General features: G+C 44.9%; 1 protein-coding gene across 1 annotated transcript in view; it reads left to right on the top strand.

The window, feature by feature from the left end:
* Nucleotides 1-20,101, top strand: part of LOC123995863 (voltage-dependent calcium channel subunit alpha-2/delta-4-like) — a 42,588-nt gene that overhangs the window by 15,320 nt on the left and 7,167 nt on the right. The window contains exons 5-9 of the mRNA XM_046299542.1: nucleotides 12,770-12,840; nucleotides 14,515-14,596; nucleotides 17,111-17,163; nucleotides 18,936-18,991; nucleotides 19,197-19,214. Coding sequence (XP_046155498.1) covers nucleotides 12,770-12,840; nucleotides 14,515-14,596; nucleotides 17,111-17,163; nucleotides 18,936-18,991; nucleotides 19,197-19,214 — 280 coding nt within the window. The remainder of the gene's footprint in view (nucleotides 1-12,769; nucleotides 12,841-14,514; nucleotides 14,597-17,110; nucleotides 17,164-18,935; nucleotides 18,992-19,196; nucleotides 19,215-20,101) is intronic.

Consider the following 20,101-nt stretch of genomic DNA (forward strand, 5'->3'; position numbering starts at 1 on the left):
GGTAAAGCCAGCTGATCCTGTCAACACGAAACAGAGATGAGAAAACACGTTTGATCCCCTGTCCTACTTCCCTGCCCCCTTCGGACGGCACGATTTACAGATGGAACTGGTCCATTTACACAAATGACAACACACCTCACTCAGTTCAGCGCTTCCTAGTCCCATGCGTCAAACCATGTATCAAAGTTATTTCAGTTATATTAAAACCAGGGAAATCTGGAGAGTCCCCTATTGATTATAGTAAACTGTAAGTTTAATAAATTGTGACAATAAAGTAATAAGTAAGTTTCTAAGCAATAGCGTGGTACAAGTCTTATTACACGATATACATATCAATCAGACACGGTTTATTAAAAATAGACACTTACAAACAAATACAAGAACGTGTTTCAGTTGAATACAATATGCAAAAAAAAATACAAGATATAGATTCATTAATAATTGTTGTTGTTGCGGAAAAGTCTTTCGACCCTCTTGAATGGCCTTTTCTATTCAAAACTTTGGAAGCTTTCAACTGTACAGCTGAAATAATACATTTTATAATAAATATTATATATTGTATATCCCCTAAAGAAAAGATATACACAAATAATATATGATCTGATGAAATTGCTTTAAAAAGGGGCACAAGACAGGGATGTCCCCTCTCCCCATCCTGTTTTCACTGGCAATTGATCCGCTTGCAGAAAGATTAAGACAAGACCCAAACGTATACAGGTATCAGTATTGGTAAACATGAACATAAACTAAACTTATTTACAGATGATCTCCTGATATTCCTGACAAATGTTGAAAACTCAAAACATTTGACTTCTCCCTAAGTCTGAGAGGGGTTTTAACCTTGTATCAACTCACTACCCAAGGCTTTTACTTGCTACATATACTGTAGTTAAATGCACCAGATAGGAACACTGGGCCCATGTTGAAGATGTGCTCATCCATCGCCAGAATCTCCTTGTGTCTATTTTCAAAGGATAAAGAACTATTAAAAACCTCATAGTTAAGAACACTATAACAATATGGAAGAAAATTAAACGTGTTCTACAAGAACCAATATCACTCCCTAAAACACCACCCGGTGGAACAATCCTTGCCTAGTTTCCCAGAAGTCTCTGATAAATTGGTCCACATGGAAAACTAAAGGTGTAACGGATGTGAAACGGCTAGCTAGTTAGCGGTGGTGCTGGTGTAATGGATGTGAAACGGCTAGCTAGTTAGCGGTGGTGCTGGTGTAACGGATGTGAAACGGCTAGCTAGTTAGCGGTGGTGCTGGTGTAACGGATGTGAAACGGCTAGCTAGTTAGCGGTGGCGCTAAATAGCGTTTCAATCGGTGACGTCGCTTGCTCTGAGACCTTGAAGTAGTGGTTCCCCTTGCTCTGCAAGGGCCGCGGCTTTTGTGGAGCGATGGGTAACGATGCTTCGTGGGTGACGGTTGTTGATGTGTGCAGAGGGTCCCTGGTTCGCGCCCGGGTATGGGCGAGAGGACGGTTTAAAGTTATACTGTTACAAAGGCATAGTAACTCTAAATGACTTGTTCATAGGAAATACTTGTATTTCCATGACAGCTTTAAAAAGCCATTTTGGATTAACCAATGTAAGATATGTTAAAATATGTGCACCTTAAAAGTTGTATACAGCTTCACAAAACGTCCATTTGAAATCTTTAGGACAACAGCGCAATCTAGAGAGAATCCTATTTGAGTCAGAAAAGGTTTGTCATATGAAAGGTCAGCTAAACATAACCTTGCGGAGAGCCGATCCAACTGACAATCTCTTCGGGAACAAAAATCATCTAAACCATTGGAACCAAGACTTAAAATGAACTGATATTGGCACAAGATGGAGGGAATGTTGGAAGATCACTGGTGCAGCCTGGCGGCTGGCTGCCCCTCGGTCCAAACACACACACACACCAAACACACACACACACCAAACACAAACCCACCAAACACAACATGAGTTATTCTCAGCTGAGGAGCAACGAGGCGTCCTAATCACAGCCCCTGGGAAACAGCTAGTTATTGTGTTGTCACTTTTCTGTCTGTGTCTTCAAATGAAAACTCTTTCAGTCTCCTAGTTGTATTGTGTCTGTGGAACAGGGAGGAGGGGGGAGTGATTGTAGCCAACTGTCTCAGTTCATATTTTATCAGTGTGGGGGCGGCAGGTAGCCCAGTTGCTAGAGTGTTGAGCCAGTAACCGAAAGGTTCCTGAGCCTGTCGATCTGCAAGGCACTTAACCCTAATTGTTCCAGGGCCATCAATATTGGCTGGCCGTGACCCCCCTCTCTGAGGGTGTCTCAGGTAGACTGGGATATGCAGAAAACTAATTTCCATTTAACCTCACACTGAATATGTGGAAAACAGGACAAATATGAACCTATTTCAACTTGTGTTTGAGCAGTACTTCCTTAAAACTAAAATAGGTCACAGGAAACAGTCTATCCCCACATACCTAAATTGAAGCACCTCTGCAGACACACACACACAGACACACACACACAGACACACACACACAGACACACACACACACACACAGACACACAGACACACAGACACAGGGAAACAGACACAGACTAAAATAGGTCACAGGAAACAGTCTATCCCCACATACCTAAATTGAAGCACGCGCAGGCACTACACACACACACACACACACACACACACACACACACACACACACACACACACACACACACACACACAGACAGACAGACAGAGACACAAACTGTAGTGTAAAATGACAAATAAAATTATGAATGAACGTACGAGTGGGCTAACGCAGTCTTTAGCTCAGTGGGCTAACACAGTCTTTAGCTCAGTGGGCTAACAAGAGTATTTAGCTCGGTGGGCTAACACAGTATTTAGCTCGGTGGGCTAACACAGTCTTTAGCTCAGTGGCTAACACAGTCTTTAGCTCAGTGGGCTAACACAGTCTTTAGCTCAGTGGGCTAACAAGAGTATTTAGCTCGGTGGGCTAACACAGTATTTAGCTCGGTGGGCTAACACAGTCTTTAGCTCAGTGGGCTAACACAAGTATTTAGCTCAGTGGGCTAACACAGTCTTTAGCTCAGTGTGCTAACACAGTCTTTAGCTCAGTGTGCTAACACAGTCTTTAGCTCAGTGGCTAACACAGTCTTTAGCTCAGTGGCTAACACAGTCTTTAGTTCAGTGGGCTAACAAGATTATTTAGCTCAGTGGGCTAACACAGTCTTTAGCTCAGTGGCTAACACAGTCTTTAGCTCAGTGGGCTAACAAGAGTATTTAGCTCAGTGGGCTAACAAGAGTATTTAGCTCAGTGGGCTAACACAGTCTTGTGATACCTAGATGACCCAGATCAAACCCATTCATTCACACTGGACATTACATCCCATGGTACACTGCCGGAGATCTTACTTAGCAAAAAGGTCTCAATGAGTATAGACTGCTCCTTTACGACTTTGCGAGTCCTTCAAATAAAATGTCCTCGTAAACTGAAAGCCCTAGAACCCAACACAAATCCTCAGAGGTAGTAGAATAGTGGAGCAGAGTCCACCGCAGGCTAGTAGAGGAGAGACGGCTACGGTCACTCAAACACTAGCTGTCCTCTACACACCTGTCATGCAGGTGATAGAGGACCCAAAAGCGACTTAACAGAAACAGAGTTTATTCAAGTCCAAACAGGGAATAACAGAAATCCTCTAGTCTGTAGAGGGGAATAACAAGAGAAGCGGCCACAGACTGCAGGTCGCTTCGGGTAGGCGCAGGCCGTAGTAGACAGAGACACCTGCTCACACGCAGCATCTGATGAAGGCAAAAAACACGACAGGACAGGGCGAAACACAATCACAGCATGGTGAATACTAAACAAGGAACCGACGGGACAGGAACGGAACACAAAGGAATAAATAGGGACTCTAATCAGGGGAAAGGATCGGGAACAGGTGTGGGAAGACTAAATGATGATTAGGGGAATAGGAACAGCTGGGAGCAGGAACGGAACGATAGAGAGAAGAGAGAGCGAGAGAGCGAGAGAGGGAGGGGGAGAGAGCGGGATAGAAAGAGGGAAAGAACCAATTAAGACCAGCAGAGGGAAACGAATAGAATGGGGAGCACAGGGACAAGACATGATAATAAATGACAAACATGACAGTACCCCCCCCCACTCACCGAGCGCCTCCTGGCGCACTCGAGGAGGAATCCTGGCGGCAACGGAGGAAATCATCGATGAGTGAACGGTCCAGCACGTCCCGAGACGGAACCCAACTCCTCTCCTCAGGACCGTAACCCTCCCAATCCACTAAGTATTGGTGACCCCGTCCCCGAGAATGCATGTCCATGATCTTATGTACCTTGTAAATAGGTGCGCTCTCGACAAGGACGGGAGGGGGGGGAGGGAAGACGAACGGGGGTGCGAAGAAAGGGCTTAACACAGGAGACATGGAAGACAGGATGGACGCGACGAAGATGTCGCGGAAGAAGCAGTCGCACAGCGACAGGATTGACGACCTGGGAGACACGGAACGGACCAATGAACCGCGGAGTCAACTTACGAGAAGCTGTCGTAAGAGGAAGGTTGCGAGTGGAAAGCCACACTCTCTGGCCGCAACAATACCTTGGACTCTTAATCCTGCGTTTATTGGCGGCTCTCACCGTCTGTGCCCTGTAACGGCAAAGTGCAGACCTCACCCTCCTCCAGGTGCGCTCACAACGTTGGACAAACGCTTGAGCGGAGGGAACGCTGGACTCGGCAAGCTGGGATGAGAACAGAGGAGGCTGGTAACCCAGACTACTCTGAAACGGAGATAACCCGGTAGCAGACGAAGGAAGCGAATTGTGAGCGTATTCTGCCCAGGGGAGCTGTTCTGCCCAAGACGCAGGGTTTCTGAAAGAAAGGCTGCGTAGTATGCGACCAATCGTCTGATTGGCCCTCTCTGCTTGACCGTTAGACTGGGGATGAAACCCGGAAGAGAGACTGACGGACGCACCAATCAAACGACAGAACTCCCTCCAAAACTGTGACGTGAATTGCGGGCCTCTGTCTGAAACGGCGTCTAACGGAAGGCCATGAATTCTGAATACATTCTCAATAATGATTTGTGCCGTCTCCTTAGCGGAAGGAAGTTTAGCGAGGGGAATGAAATGTGCCGCCTTAGAGAACCTATCGACAACCGTAAGAATCACAGTCTTCCCCGCAGACAAAGGCAGACCGGTAATGAAGTCTAAGGCGATGTGAGACCATGGTCGAGAAGGAATGGGGAGCGGTCTGAGACGACCGGCAGGAGGAGAGTTACCCGACTTAGTCTGCGCGCAGTCCGAACAAGCAGCCACGAAACGGCGCGTGTCACGCTCCTGAGTCGGCCACCAAAAGCGCTGGCGAATAGACGCAAGAGTGCCTCGAACACCGGGATGACCAGCTAACTTGGCAGAGTGAGCCCACTGAAGAACAGCCAGACGAGTGGAAACAGGAACGAAAAGGAGGTTACTAGGACAAGCGCGGCGACGCAGTGTGCGTGAGTGCTTGCTTAACCTGTCTTTCAATTCCCAGACTGTTAACCCGACAACACGCCCATAAGGAAGAATCCCCTCGGGATCAGTAGAAGCCACAGAAGAACTAAACAGACGGGATAAGGCATCAGGCTTGGTGTTCTTGCTACCCGGACGGTAAGAAATCACAAACTCGAAACGAGCGAAAAACAACGCCCAACGAGCTTGACGGGCATTAAGTCGTTTGGCAGAACGGATGTACTCAAGGTTCTTATGGTCTGTCCAAACGACAAAAGGAACGGTCGCCCCTCCAACCACTGTCGCCATTCGCCTAGGGCTAAGCGGATGGCGAGCAGTTCACGGTTACCCACATCATAGTTGCGCTCAGATGGCGACAGGCGATGAGAAAAATAAGCGCAAGGATGAACCTTATCGTCAGACTGGAAGCGCTGGGATAGAATGGCTCCCACGCCTACCTCTGAAGCGTCAACCTCGACAATGAATTGTCTAGTGACGTCAGGAGTAACGAGGATAGGAGCGGACGTAAAACGTTTTTAAGAAGATCAAAAGCTCCCTGGGCGGAACCGGACCACTTAAAACACGTCTTGACAGAAGTAAGAGCTGTGAGAGGGGCAGCAACTTGACCGAAATTACGAATGAAACGCCGATAGAAATTAGCGAAACCTAAAAAGCGCTGCAACTCGACACGTGACCTTGGAACGGGCCAATCACTGACAGCTTGGACCTTAGCGGAATCCATCTGAATGCCTTCAGCGGAAATAACGGAACCGAGAAAAGTAACGGAGGAGACATGAAAAGAGCACTTCTCAGCCTTTACGTAGAGACAATTCTCTAAAAGGCGCTGTAGAACACGTCGAACGTGCTGAACATGAATCTCGAGTGACGGAGAAAAAATCAGGATATCGTCAAGATAGACAAAAACAAAGATGTTCAGCATGTCTCTCAGAACATCATTAACTAATGCCTGAAAAACAGCTGGCGCATTGGCGAGACCGAACGGCAGAACCCGGTACTCAAAATGCCCTAACGGAGTGTTAAACGCCGTTTTCCACTCGTCCCCCTCTCTGATGCGCACGAGATGGTAAGCGTTACGAAGGTCCAACTTAGTAAAGCACCTGGCTCCCTGCAGAATCTCGAAGGCTGATGACATAAGGGGAAGCGGATAACGATTCTTAACCGTTATGTCATTCAGCCTCGATAATCCACGCAGGGGCGCAGAGTACCGTCCTTCTTCTTAACAAAAAGAACCCCGCCCCGGCCGGAGAAGAAGAAGGCACTATGGTACCGGCGTCAAGAGACACAGACAAATAATCCTCGAGAGCCTTACGTTCGGGAGCCGACAGAGAGTATAGTCTACCTCGAGGAGGAGTGGTCCCCGGAAGGAGATCAATACTACAATCATACGACCGGTGAGGAGGAAGGGAGTTGGCTCGGGACCGACTGAAGACCGTGCGCAGATCATGATATTCCTCCGGCACTCCTGTCAAATCGCCAGGTTCCTCCTGAGAAGTAGGGACAGAAGAAACGGGAGGGATGGCAGACATTAAACACTTCACATGACAAGAAACGTTCCAGGATAGGATAGAATTACTAGACCAATTAATAGAAGGATTATGACATACTAGCCAGGGATGACCCAAAACAACAGGTGTAAACGGTGAACGGAAAATCAAAAAGAAATAGTCTCACTGTGGTTACCAGATACTGTGAGAGTTAAAGGTAGTGTCTCAAATTTGATACTGGGAAGATGACTACCATCTAAGGCAAACATGGGCGTAGGCTTGTCTAACGGTCTGAAAGGAATGTTATGTTTCCGAACCCATGCTTCGTCCATGAAACAACCCTCAGCCCCAGAGTCAATCAAGGCACTGCATGTAGCACCCGAACCGGTCCAGCGTAGATGGACCGACATAGTAGTACAAGATCTAGATGAAGGGACCTGAGTAGTAGCGCTCACCAGTAGCCCTCCGCTTACTGATGGGCTCTGGCCTCTTACTGGACATGAATTAACAAAATGTCCAGCAACTCCGCAATAGAGGCACAGGCGGTTGGTGATCCTCCGTTCCCTCTCCTTAGTCGAGATGCGAATCCCTCCCAGCTGCATGGGCTCAGTCTCAAAGCCAGAGGAGGGAGATGGTTGCGATGCGGAGCAGGGAAACACCGTTGATGCGAGCTCTCTTCCACGAGCCCGGTGACGAAGATCTACCCGTCGTTCTATGCGGATGGCGAGAGCAATCAAAGAGTCCACATCTGATGGAACCTCCCGGGAGAGAATCTCATCCTTAACCACTGCGTGGAGTCCCTCCAGAAAACGAGCGAGCAGCGCCGGCTCGTTCCACTCACTAGAGGCAGCAAGAGTGCGAAACTCAATAGAATAATCCGTTATGGACCGTTCACCTTGGCATAAGGAAGCCAGGGCCCTAGAAGCCTCCCTACCAAAAACTGAACGGTCAAAAACCCGAATCATCTCCTCTTTAAAGTTCTGGAACTTGTTAGAGCAATCAGCCCTTGCCTCCCAGATAGCTGTGCCCCATTCTCGAGCCCGGCCAGTAAGGAGTGAAATGACGTAAGCAACCCGAGCTCTCTCTCTAGAGTATGTGTTGGGTTGGAGAGAGAAAACAATCTCACACTGCGTGAGAAAGGAGCGGCACTCAGTGGGCTGCCCGGAGTAGCAAGGTGGGTTATTAACCCTAGGTTCTGGAGGCTCGGCAGGCCAGGAAGTAACAGGTGGCACGAGACGTAGACTCTGGAACTGTCCAGAGAGGTTGGAAACCTGAGCGGCCAGGTTCTCCACGGCATGGCGAGCAGCAGACAATTCCTGCTCGTGTCTGCCGAGCATGGCTCCTTGGATCTCGACGGCAGTGTAACGAGCGTCTGAAGTCGCTGGGTCCATTCCTTGGTCGGTTCCTTCTGTCATGCAGGTGATAGAGGACCCAAAAGCGACTTAACAGAAACAGAGTTTATTCAAGTCCAAACAGGGAATAACAGAAATCCTCTAGTCTGTAGAGGGGAATAACAAGAGAAGCGGCCACAGACTGCAGGTCGCTTCGGGTAGGCGCAGGCCGTAGTAGACAGAGACACCTGCTCACACGCAGCATCTGATGAAGGCAAAAAACACGACAGGACAGGGCGAAACACAATCACAGCATGGTGAATACTAAACAAGGAACCGACGGGACAGGAACGGAACACAAAGGAATAAATAGGGACTCTAATCAGGGGAAAGGATCGGGAACAGGTGTGGGAAGACTAAATGATGATTAGGGGAATAGGAACAGCTGGGAGCAGGAACGGAACGATAGAGAGAAGAGAGAGCGAGAGAGCGAGAGAGGGAGGGGGAGAGAGCGGGATAGAAAGAGGGAAAGAACCAATTAAGACCAGCAGAGGGAAACGAATAGAATGGGGAGCACAGGGACAAGACATGATAATAAATGACAAACATGACAACACCTAACCTCTACCTCTACCTCTACCCAGCTGATGAGCTGTCCTCTATACACCTAAGCTCTACCTCTAACCAGCTGATGAGCTGTCCTCTATACACCTAACCTCTACCTCTAACCAGCTGATGAGCTGTCCTCTATACACCTAACCTCTACCTCTACATCTACCTCTACCCAGCTGATGAGCTGTCCTCTATACGCCTAACCTCTACATCTACATCTACCTCTACCCAGCTGATGAGCTGTCCTCTATACACCTGACCTCTACCTCTACCTCTACTTCTACCTCTACCTCTACCTCCACACCTCTACCCAGCTGATGAGCTGTCCTCTATACACCTAACCTCTACCTCTACCTCTACCCAGCTGATGAGCTGTCCTTTATACACCTGACCTCCACACCTCTACCTCTATCTCTACCTCTACCCAACTGATGAGCTGTCCTCTATACACCTGACCTCCACACCTCTACCTCTATCCAGCTGATGAGCTGTCCTCCATACTCCTAACCTCTACCTCTACCTATTCCTCTACCCAGCTGATGAGCTGTCCTCTATACACCTAACCTCTACCTCTACCTCTACCCAGCTGATGAGCTGTCCTCCATACTCCTAACCGCCACACCTCTACCTCTACCCAGCTGATGAGCTGTCCTCTATACACCTAACCGCCACACCTCTACCTCTACCCAGCTGATGAGCTGTCCTCTATACACCTAACCTCTACCTCTACCTCTACCCAGCTGATGAGCTGTCCTCCATACTCCTAACCTCTACCTCTACCTATTCCTCTACCCAGCTGATGAGCTGTCCTCTATACACCTAACCTCTACCTCTACCCAGCTGATGAGCTGTCCTCTATACTCCTAACCTCTACCTCTACCTATTCCTCTACCCAGCTGATGAGCTGTCCTCTATACACCTAACCTCTACCTCTACCTCTACCCAGCTGATGAGCTGTCCTCCATACTCCTAACCGCCACACCTCTACCTCTACCCAGCTGATGAGCTGTCTTCTATACACCTAACCTACACACCTCTACCTCTACCCAGCTGATGAGCTGTCCTCTATACACCTAACCTCTACCTCTACCTCTACCCAGCTGATGAGCTGTCCTCTATACACCTAACCTCTACCTCTACCCAGCTGATGAGCTGTCCTCCATACTCCTAACCTCCACACCTCTACCCAGCTGATGAGCTGTCCTCCATACTCCTAACCTCTACCTCTACCTCTACCCAGATCACTGCAATACAGTACAGGTGACATGCCAGTGAGAAATCAACCACTCAACCAAGCAAAACAGTACAAAACAGCCTGGCTGCATTAAAATGAATAATTGAACTTGTACGGTGGACTAGATGGGAACTTCACTGGAGGAGAAGAGGTGGAGAGAGGGAGAGGTAGAGAGAGAGAGAGGTAGAGAGAGAGGGAGAGGTAGAGAGAGAGGGAGAGGTAGAGGGAGAGGTGGAGGAGAGGTGGAGAGAGAGGGAGAGGTAGAGAGAGAGGGAGAGGTAGAGAGAGAGGGAGAGGTAGAGAGAGAGAGGGAGAGGGAGAGAGGGAGAGGTAGAGAGAGAGGGAGAGGTAGAGGGAGAGGGAGAGGTAGAGGGAGAGGGAGAGGTAGAGAGAGAGGGAGAGGTAGAGGTAGAGGTAGAGGTAGAGGGAGATTAGATAAGGGAGAGGTAGAGGGATGTGAGGGAGATATAGAGAGGTAGAGGTAGAGGTAGAGGTAGAGGTAGTGTAGAGAGAGGGAGAGGTAGAGGGAGAGGGAGAGGTAGAGGGAGAGGGAGAGGGAGAGGTAGAGAGAGAGGGAGAGGTAGAGGGAGAGGTATTATATAATGTGGTAGTGTATTATATAATGTGGTAGTGTATTATATAATGTGGTAGTGTATGTGTATTATATAATGTGGTAGTGTATTATATAATGTGGTAGTGTATGTGTATTATATAATGTGGTAGTGTATTATATAATGTGGTAGTGTATTATATAATGTGGTAGTGTATTATATAATGTGATAGTGTATTATATAATGTGGTAGTGTATGTGTATTATATAATGTGGTAGTGTATTATATAATGTGGTAGTGTATGTGTATTATATAATGTGGTAGTGTATTATATAATGTGGTAGTGTATTATATAATGTGGTAGTGTATTATATAATGTGGTAGTGTATTATATAATGTGGTAGTGTATTATATAATGTGGTAGTGTATTATATAATGTGGTAGTGTATGTGTATTATATAATGTGGTAGTGTATTATATAATGTGGTAGTGTATTATATAATGTGGTAGTGTATTATATAATGTGATAGTGTATTATATAATGTGGTAGTGTATGTGTAGTTATATAATGTGGTAGTGTATTATATAATGTGGTAGTGTATTATATAATGTATTATATATGTGGTAGTGTATTATATAATGTGATAGTGTATTATATAATGTGGTAGTGTATTATATAATGTGGTAGTGTATTATATATAATGTGGTAGTGTATGTGTATTATATAATGTGGTAGTGTATTATATAATGTGGTAGTGTATTATATAATGTGGTAGTGTATTATATAATGTGGTAGTGTATTATATAATGTGGTAGTGTATTATATAATGTGGTAGTGTATTATATAATGTGGTAGTGTATTATATAATGTGGTAGTGTATTATATAATGTAGTGTATTATATAGTGTATTATATAATGTGGTAGTGTATTATAAATAGTGTATTATATAATGTGATAGTGTATTATATAATGTGGTAGTGTATTATATAATGTGGTAGTGTATTATATAATGTGGTAGTGTATTATATAATGTGGTAGTGTATTATATAATGTGGTAGTGTATTATATAATGTGGTAGTGTATTATATAATGTGGTAGTGTATTATATAATGTGGTAGTGTATTATATAATGTAGTGTATTAGTGTATGTGTATTATATAATGTGGTAGTGTATTATATAATGTGGTAGTGTATTATATAATGTGGTAGTGTATTATATAATGTGGTAGTGTATTATATAATGTGGTAGTGTATTATATAATGTGGTAGTGTATTATATAATGTGGTAGTGTATTATATAATGTAGTAGTGTATGTGTATTATATAATGTGGTAGTGTATTATATAATGTGGTAGTGTATTATATAATGTGGTAGTGTATTATATAATGTGGTAGTGTATTATATAATGTGTAGTATGTATAGTGTATTATATAATGTGATAGTGTATTATATAATGTGATAGTGTATTATATAATGTGGTAGTGTATTATATAATGTGGTAGTGTATTATATAATGTGATAGTGTATTATATAATGTGGTATTATATAATGTGTATGTATTATATAATGTGGTAGTGTATTATATAATGTGGTAGTGTATTATATAATGTGGTAGTGTATTATATAATGTGGTAGTAGTGTATGTGTATTATATAATGTGGTAGTGTATTATATAATATGGTAGTGTATTATATAATGTGATAGTGTATTATATAATGTGGTAGTGTATATGTGTAGTGTATTATATAATGTGGTAGTGTATATATATAATATGTATTATATAATGTGTAGTGTATTATATAATGTATTATATAATAGTGTATTATATAATGTAGTGTATTATATAATGTGATAGTGTATTATATAATGTGGTAGTGTATGTGTACTATATAATGTGGTAGTGTATTATATAATATGGTAGTGTATGTGTATTATATAATGTGGTAGTGTGTGTTACATTTACTATGCTGTCAAAAACGGTGTGTATGACAGTGTTAATGGTGTCATTGTAAAGACAGTGTGGTCTTCTCCCTGTCTGTCGGTCTGTCTCTAGGTGGGGAGGTTCTTTGGAGAAGTTGACGGCTCAGTGATGGCACGCCTTATCAAGATGGCCATGTTCAAAAGGTAAGACAATAGTCATGATAATACCTTTAACTGTTCTATATCTGTCTCATGATAATACCTTTAACTGTTCTATATCTCATGATAATACCTTTGACTGTTCTATATCTCATGATAATACCTTTAACTGTTCTATATCTCATGATAATACCTTTAACTGTTCTATATCTCATGATAATACCTTTAACTGTTCTATATCTCATGATAATACCTTTAACTGTTCTATATCTCATGATAATACCTTTAACTGTTCTATATCTCATGATAATACCTTTAACTGTTCTATATCTCATGATAATACCTTTAACTGTTCTATATCTCATGATAATACCTTTAACTGTTCTATATCTCATGATAATACCTTTAACTGTTCTATATCTCATGATAATACCTTTAACTGTTCTATATCTCATGATAATACCTTTAACTGTTCTATATCTCATGATAATACCTTTAACTGTTCTATATCTCATGATAATACCTTTAACTGTTCTATATCTCATGATAATACCTTTAACTGTTCTATATCTCATGATAATACCTTTAACTGTTCTATATCTCATGATAATACCTTTTACTGTTCTATATCTCATGATAATACCTTTAACTGTTCTATTTCTCATGATAATACCTTTAACTGTTCTATTTCTCATGATAATACCTTTAACTGTTCTATATCTCATGATAATACCTTTAACTGTTCTATATCTCATGATAATACCTTTAACTGTTCTATATCTCATGATAATACCTTTAACTGTTCTATTTCTCATGATAATACCTTTAACTGTTCTATATCTCATGATAATACCTTTAACTGTTCTATATCTCATGATAATACCTTTAACTGTTCTATATCTCATGATAATACCTTTAACTGTTCTATATCTCATGATAATACCTTTAACTGTTCTATATCTCATGATAATACCTTTAACTGTTCTATATCTCTCATGATAATACCTTTAACTGTTCTATATCTCATGATAATACCTTTAACTGTTCTATATCTCATGATAATACCTTTAACTGTTCTATTTCTCATGATAATACCTTTAACTGTTCTATATCTCATGATAATACCTTTAACTGTTCTATATCTCATGATAATACCTTTAACTGTTCTATATCTCATGATAATACCTTTAACTGTTCTATATCTCATGATAATACCTTTAACTGTTCTATATCTCATGATAATACCTTTAACTGATCTATATCTCATGATAATACCTTGTACTGTTCTATATCTCATGATAATACCTTTTACTGTAATTTTAGGTCTCAAACTGCTTTACGTTGTAACACCCTTGTCATGTTGCGTGTTCTATATCTGTGTGTGGTTATTAGTGTAACATACTAGACTGTGTGTCATCACAGGGTTAGCCCTTTGATTTGATTGGCTGGCTCGGGTTTCTTTTACATCTACTGTACACCCTATTCCCTTTATAGTGCACTACTTTTGACCAGGGCCCATAGGCAGTAGGGTGACATTGGGGACATCCCCATCTCTTTCTTCATCTAGCTGCGTTGAGGACCTTTCAGCTGTGTCTCTGATGTAGAAACACTCCTGAGTGAAGTGATGCTCTATAACAGTTCAAAGAAATGATGCTTGATTTTAGAGGATATTGTTTGCAACCTGTTTCTGGCTGGGTCTCTCTGTGTGTGTGTGTTCAGGGTATCTCTGTACGACTATCAGGCCATGTGTAAGATGGGAGGACATTCTGCCAGCAGCGTGTGTGTCAGACCCCTTCTTAGTGTGAGTAAACATGTAAACAACAGTCTCTGTGTGTGTGTGTGTGTGTGTGTGTGTGTGTGTGTGTGTGTGTGTGTGTGTGTGTGTGTGTGTGTGTGTGTGTGTGTGTGTGTGTGTGTGTGTGTGTGTGTGTGTGTGTGTGTGTGTGTGTGTGTGTGTGTGTGTGTGTGTGTGTGTGTTTGTCTGAATAATGTGTGTGTGTGTTTTAGGGTATCTGTACTTTACTACATTCCTAAAGAAAATAATGTATTTTTACCTCATACATTTTCCCTGGCACCCAAAAGTTCTAGTTACATATTGAATGCTTAGCAGGACAGGAAAATGTCAAATTCAAGAGAACATCCCTGGTCGTCCCTACTGCCTCTGATCTGCTCACTAACTAAACAGAGAACATCCCTGGTCGTCCCTACTGCCTCTGATCTGCCAACTCACTAAACAGAGAACATCCCTGGTCGTCCCTACTGCCTCTGATCTGCCAACTCACTAAACAGAGAACATCCCTGGTCGTCCCTACTGCCTCTGATCTGCCAACTCACTAAACAGAGAACATCCCTGGTCGTCCCTACTGCCTCTGATCTGCCAACTCACTAAACAGAGAACATTCCTGGTCGTCCCTACTGCCTCTGATCTGCCAACTCACTAAACAGAGAACATTCCTGGTCGTCCCTACTGCCTCTGATCTGCCAACTCACTAAACAGAGAACATCCCTGGTCGTCCCTACTGCCTCTGATCTGCCAACTCACTAAACAGAGAACATCCCTGGTCGTCCCTACTGCCTCTGATCTGCCAACTCACTAAACAGAGAACATCCCTGGTCGTCCCTACTGCCTCTGATCTGCCAACTCACTAAACAGAGAACATCCCTGGTCGTCCCTACTGCCTCTGATCTGCCAACTCACTAAACAGAGAACATCCCTGGTCGTCCCTACTGCCTCTGATCTGCCAACTCACTAAACAGAGAACATTCCTGGTCGTCCATACTGCCTCTGATCTGCCAACTCACTAAACAGAGAACATCCCTGGTCGTCCCTACTGCCTCTGATCTGCCAACTCACTAAACAGAGAACATCCCTGGTCGTCCCTACTGCCTCTGATCTGCCAACTCACTAAACAGAGAACATTCCTGGTCGTCCCTACTGCCTCTGATCTGCCAACTCACTAAACAGAGAACATCCCTGGTCGTCCCTACTGCCTCTGATCTGCCAACTCACTAAACAGAGAACATCCCTGGTCGTCCCTACTGCCTCTGATCTGCCAACTCACTAAACAGAGAACATCCCTGGTCGTCCCTACTGCCTCTGATCTGCCAACTCACTAAACAGAGAACATCCCTGTTCGTCCCTACTGCCTCTGATCTGCCAACTCACTAAACAGAGAACATCCCTGGTCGTCCCTACTGCCTCTGATCTGCCAACTCACTAAACAGAGAACATCCCTGGTCGTCCCTACTGCCTCTGATCTGCCAACTCACTAAACAGAGAACATTCCTGGTCGTCCCTACTGCCTCTGATCTGCCAACTCACTAAACAGAGAACATCCCTGGTCGTCCCTACTGCCTCTGATCTGCCAACTCACTAAACAGAGAACATCCCTGGTCGTCCCTACTGCCTCTGATCTGCCAACTCACTAAACAGAGAACATCCCTGGTCGTCCCTACTGCCTCTGATCTGCCAACTCACTAAACACAAACTCTTCCCTTGTAAATGTTGGACTGTGCCAATGGCCCTCCGTTAAAAAAGAAATGTCTGGTATTGTCTGGTTTGCTTAATATAATACATTTGAAATTATTTAGACTTTTAATACTTTTGATACTTAAGTATATATTTTAGTCATTAGATTTCCACCACTGATTACTGCTCTGGTAGGAGATGCTGTGGGTGTGAATTGATGCCTCGTGTCACTGATTACTGCTCTGGTAGGAGATGCTGTGGGTGTGAATTGATGCCTCGTGTCAGTGATTACTGCTCTGGTAGGAGATGCTGTGGGTGTGAATTGATGCCTCGTGTCAGTGATTACTGCTCTGGTAGGAGATGCTGTGGGTGTGAATTGATGCCTCGTGTCAGTGATTACTGCTCTGGTAGGAGATGCTGTGGGTGTGAATTGATGCCTCGTGTCAGTGATTAGAAAAGAGAGGTTATTCACCGCAGACGTCTCGTCCCTCAGCACTGAATCCACTTCCTCTTGTTTCTCTGAGAGTCATTCTGTGTTGTGTATCTTTCTTTTTCGCATACTGTGTGGCTGCATGCTCATTGGAAGTTTAGACTGGGTCACTGTGAAGCACTTCGTGACAAATGTTTCTCTCTCTCTCCCTCTGTCTTGCTCGCCATCTCTCTCTCTCTCTCTCTCTCTCTCTCTCTCTCTCTCTCTCTCTCTCTCTCTCTCTCTCTCTCTCTCTCCCTCTCTTTCTTCATTATTTTCTTGATCTATCTCTATATTGCTCTCCCTCCCCCTCTCTCTCTCTCTCTCCCTCTCTCTCTCCCTCTCTCCCTCCACCTCTCTCTCTCTCCTCTCTACAGCCCTTCTATGGTCTGGCGGCTGCTCTAAAGTGGTTCCTCACCAACTTCCTACTGTAAGTGTGTCAGAGAGATCAGAGGTCGTTGGCTGCTGGTAGCTAGTTAATTCTCAAGAGCCATTACAATTTACTCTCACTTGTTCTGTATGTATGGCTCTCTCTCTCTCCTCTCCTTCTGTCCTTCACTCCATCACTCCATCACTCCTTCTCTCCTTCTCTCCCTCTCTCCATCACCCCTTCTCTCCTTCTCTCCCTCTCTCCATCACCCCTTCTCTCCCTCTCTCCATCACTCTTTCTCTCCCTCTCTCCATCACTCTTTCTCTCCCTCTCTCCATCACTCTTTCTCTCCCTCTCTCCATCACCCCTTCTCTCCCTCTCTCCATCACTCTTTCTCTCCCTCTCTCCGTCACTCTTTCTCTCCCTCTCTCCATCACTCCTTCTCCTCCTCTCTCCATCACTCCCCTCCCTCTCTCCCTCTATCTCATCACGCCTTCTCTCTCTCTCTCCCCATCACTCCTTCCCTCCCTCTCTCATTCTCTCCATCACTCTTTCTCTCCCTCTCTCCATCACTCTTTCTCTCCCTCTCTCCATCACTCTTTCTCTCCCTCTCTCCATCACTCTTTCTCTCCCTCTCTCCATCACTCTTTCTCTCCCTCTCTCCATCACTCTTTCTCTCCCTCTCTCCATCACTCTTTCTCTCCCTCTCTCCATCACTCTTTCTCTCCCTCTCTCATTCTCTCCATCACTCCCTCTATCCCTCGTTCCATCACTCCTTCTCTCTCTCTCTCCTTCACTCCTTCTCTCCCTCTCTCATTCTCTCCATCACTCCCTCTATCCCTCGTTCCATCACTCCTTCTCCCTCTCTCTCCTTCACTCTTTCTCTCCCTCTCTCATTCTCTCCATCACTCCCTCTATCCCTCGTTCCATCACTCCTTCTCTCTCTCTCTCCTTCACTCCTTCTCTCCCTCTCTCATTCTCTCCATCACTCCCTCTATCCCTCGTTCCATCACTCCTTCTCCCTCTATCTCATCACTCTTTCTCTCCCTCTCTCCATCACTCTTTCTCTCCCTCTCTCCATCACTCCTTCCCTCCCTCTCTCCATCACTCCTTCTCTTCCTCTCTCCATCACTCCTCTCCCTCTCTCCCTCTATCTCATCACTCCTTCTCTCTCTCTCTCTCCTTCACTCCTTCTCTCCCTCTCTCATTCTCTCCATCACCCCCTCTATCCCTCATTCCAACACTCCTTCTCTCTCTCTCCTTCACTCCTTCTCTCCCTCTCACATTCTCTCCATCACTCCCTCTATCCCTCGTTCCATCACTCCTTCTCCCTCTCTCCACTCCTTCTCTCCCTCTCTCATTCTCTCCATCACTCCCTCTCTCCTTCTCTCCTATCCTTATCTCCCTCTCTCCCTCTCTCCCTCTCTCCCTCTCTCCACTCCTTCTCTCCCTCTCTCCACTCCTTCTCTCCCTCTCTCCCTCTCTCCACTCCTTCTCTCCCTCTCTCCACTCCTTCTCTCCCTCTCTCCACTCCTTCTCTCCCTCTCTCCACTCCTTCTCTCCCTCTCTCCACTCCTTCTCTCCCTCTCTCCCTCTCTCCACTCCTTCTCTCCCTCTCTCCACTCCTTCTCTCCCTCTCTCCACTCCTTTCCTCCCTCTCTCCCTCTCTCCACTCCTTCTCTCCCTCTCTCCACTCCTTCTCTCCCTCTCTCCACTCCTTCTCTCCCTCTCTCCCTCTCTCCACTCCTTCTCTCCCTCTCTCCACTCCTTCTCTCCCTCTCTCTCGCGTTCTCTTTCACTCATCTTCTTTCCTTCTCCTTTCCTCTCTGTAGGTTTCTACTGGAGTTCAACATCTGTGGTCTCTGGCACTCTGACCGCTTTGCTGAAGGTAACACAGTCCAGTAAAGAGCATTCATTCCTCTTCATCTCATTCAGCTTCTGTGTGTTGTGTTGCACTGTTTGGCTTCAATGTCCCAATCTGTGTCTCATGTTGTCTCCTGTCCTGACCACACCCACCCATGTCTCGTTCACCATCATCATCATCCTCATCATCACCTGTCAATCATTCTCACCACCTCATTCCTCCCACCCAGCCAAGCCTGGCTTCAAAGGTACAGATTCAACCTATTGTGTGTGTGTGTGTGTGTGTGTGTGTGTGTGTGTGTGTGTGTGTGTGTGTGTGTGTGTGTGTGTGTGTGTGTGTGTGTGTGTGTGTGTGTGTGTGTGTGTGTGTGTGTGTGTGTGTGTGTGTGTGTGTGTGTGTGTGTGTGTGTGTGTGCGTGTGTGTGGCAACAGACGATCAGAGGATGTACTGTATCTATGTCATCTATATAATCTATTTAAAGTTGATCAGGGTCAGATAAATTCACAGTAATGACACCTAGTAAATGATTAAAGAGTCTGACATCTTGAAAGTGTATCCTTGTCCACAGTCATTAAGATGTCGATCTCCATGAGTTGATATGCTGTAATTTTTACATTTACATTTAAGTCATTTAGCAGACGCTCTTATCCAGAGCGACTTACAAATTGGTGCATTCATGACAGCTGTAATATACACAGACTCTATCTGTTATCTGTCTATCTGTTATAAACCCTGTTCCAGTCCCATGCAGTGACGACTGCCTGGTATCTCTGCATGGAAATACACTGTGGTCTGGTCCAAAACACGGCCCAGTCCTTTCCCTTAGCTCCTAGTCCTTTCCCTTAGCTCCTAGTCCTTTCCCTTAGCTCCTAGTCCTTTCCCTTAGCTCCTAGTCCTTTCCCTTAGCTCCTAGTCCTTTCCCTTATCTCCTAGTCCTTTCCCTTAAGCTCCTAGTCCTTTCACTTAGCTCCTAGTCCTTTCCCTTAGCTCCTAGTCCCTTCCCTTAGCTCCTAGTCCTTTCCCTTAGCTCCTAGTCCCTTCCCTTAGCTCCTAGTCCTTTCCCTTAGCTCCTAGTCCTTTCCCTTAGCTCCTAGTCCTTTCCCTTAGCTCCTAGTCCTTTCCCTTAGCTCCTAG

This window comes from Oncorhynchus gorbuscha, linkage group LG14 (genome assembly GCF_021184085.1).
Source record: "Oncorhynchus gorbuscha isolate QuinsamMale2020 ecotype Even-year linkage group LG14, OgorEven_v1.0, whole genome shotgun sequence".
Lineage (NCBI taxonomy): Eukaryota > Metazoa > Chordata > Actinopteri > Salmoniformes > Salmonidae > Oncorhynchus > Oncorhynchus gorbuscha.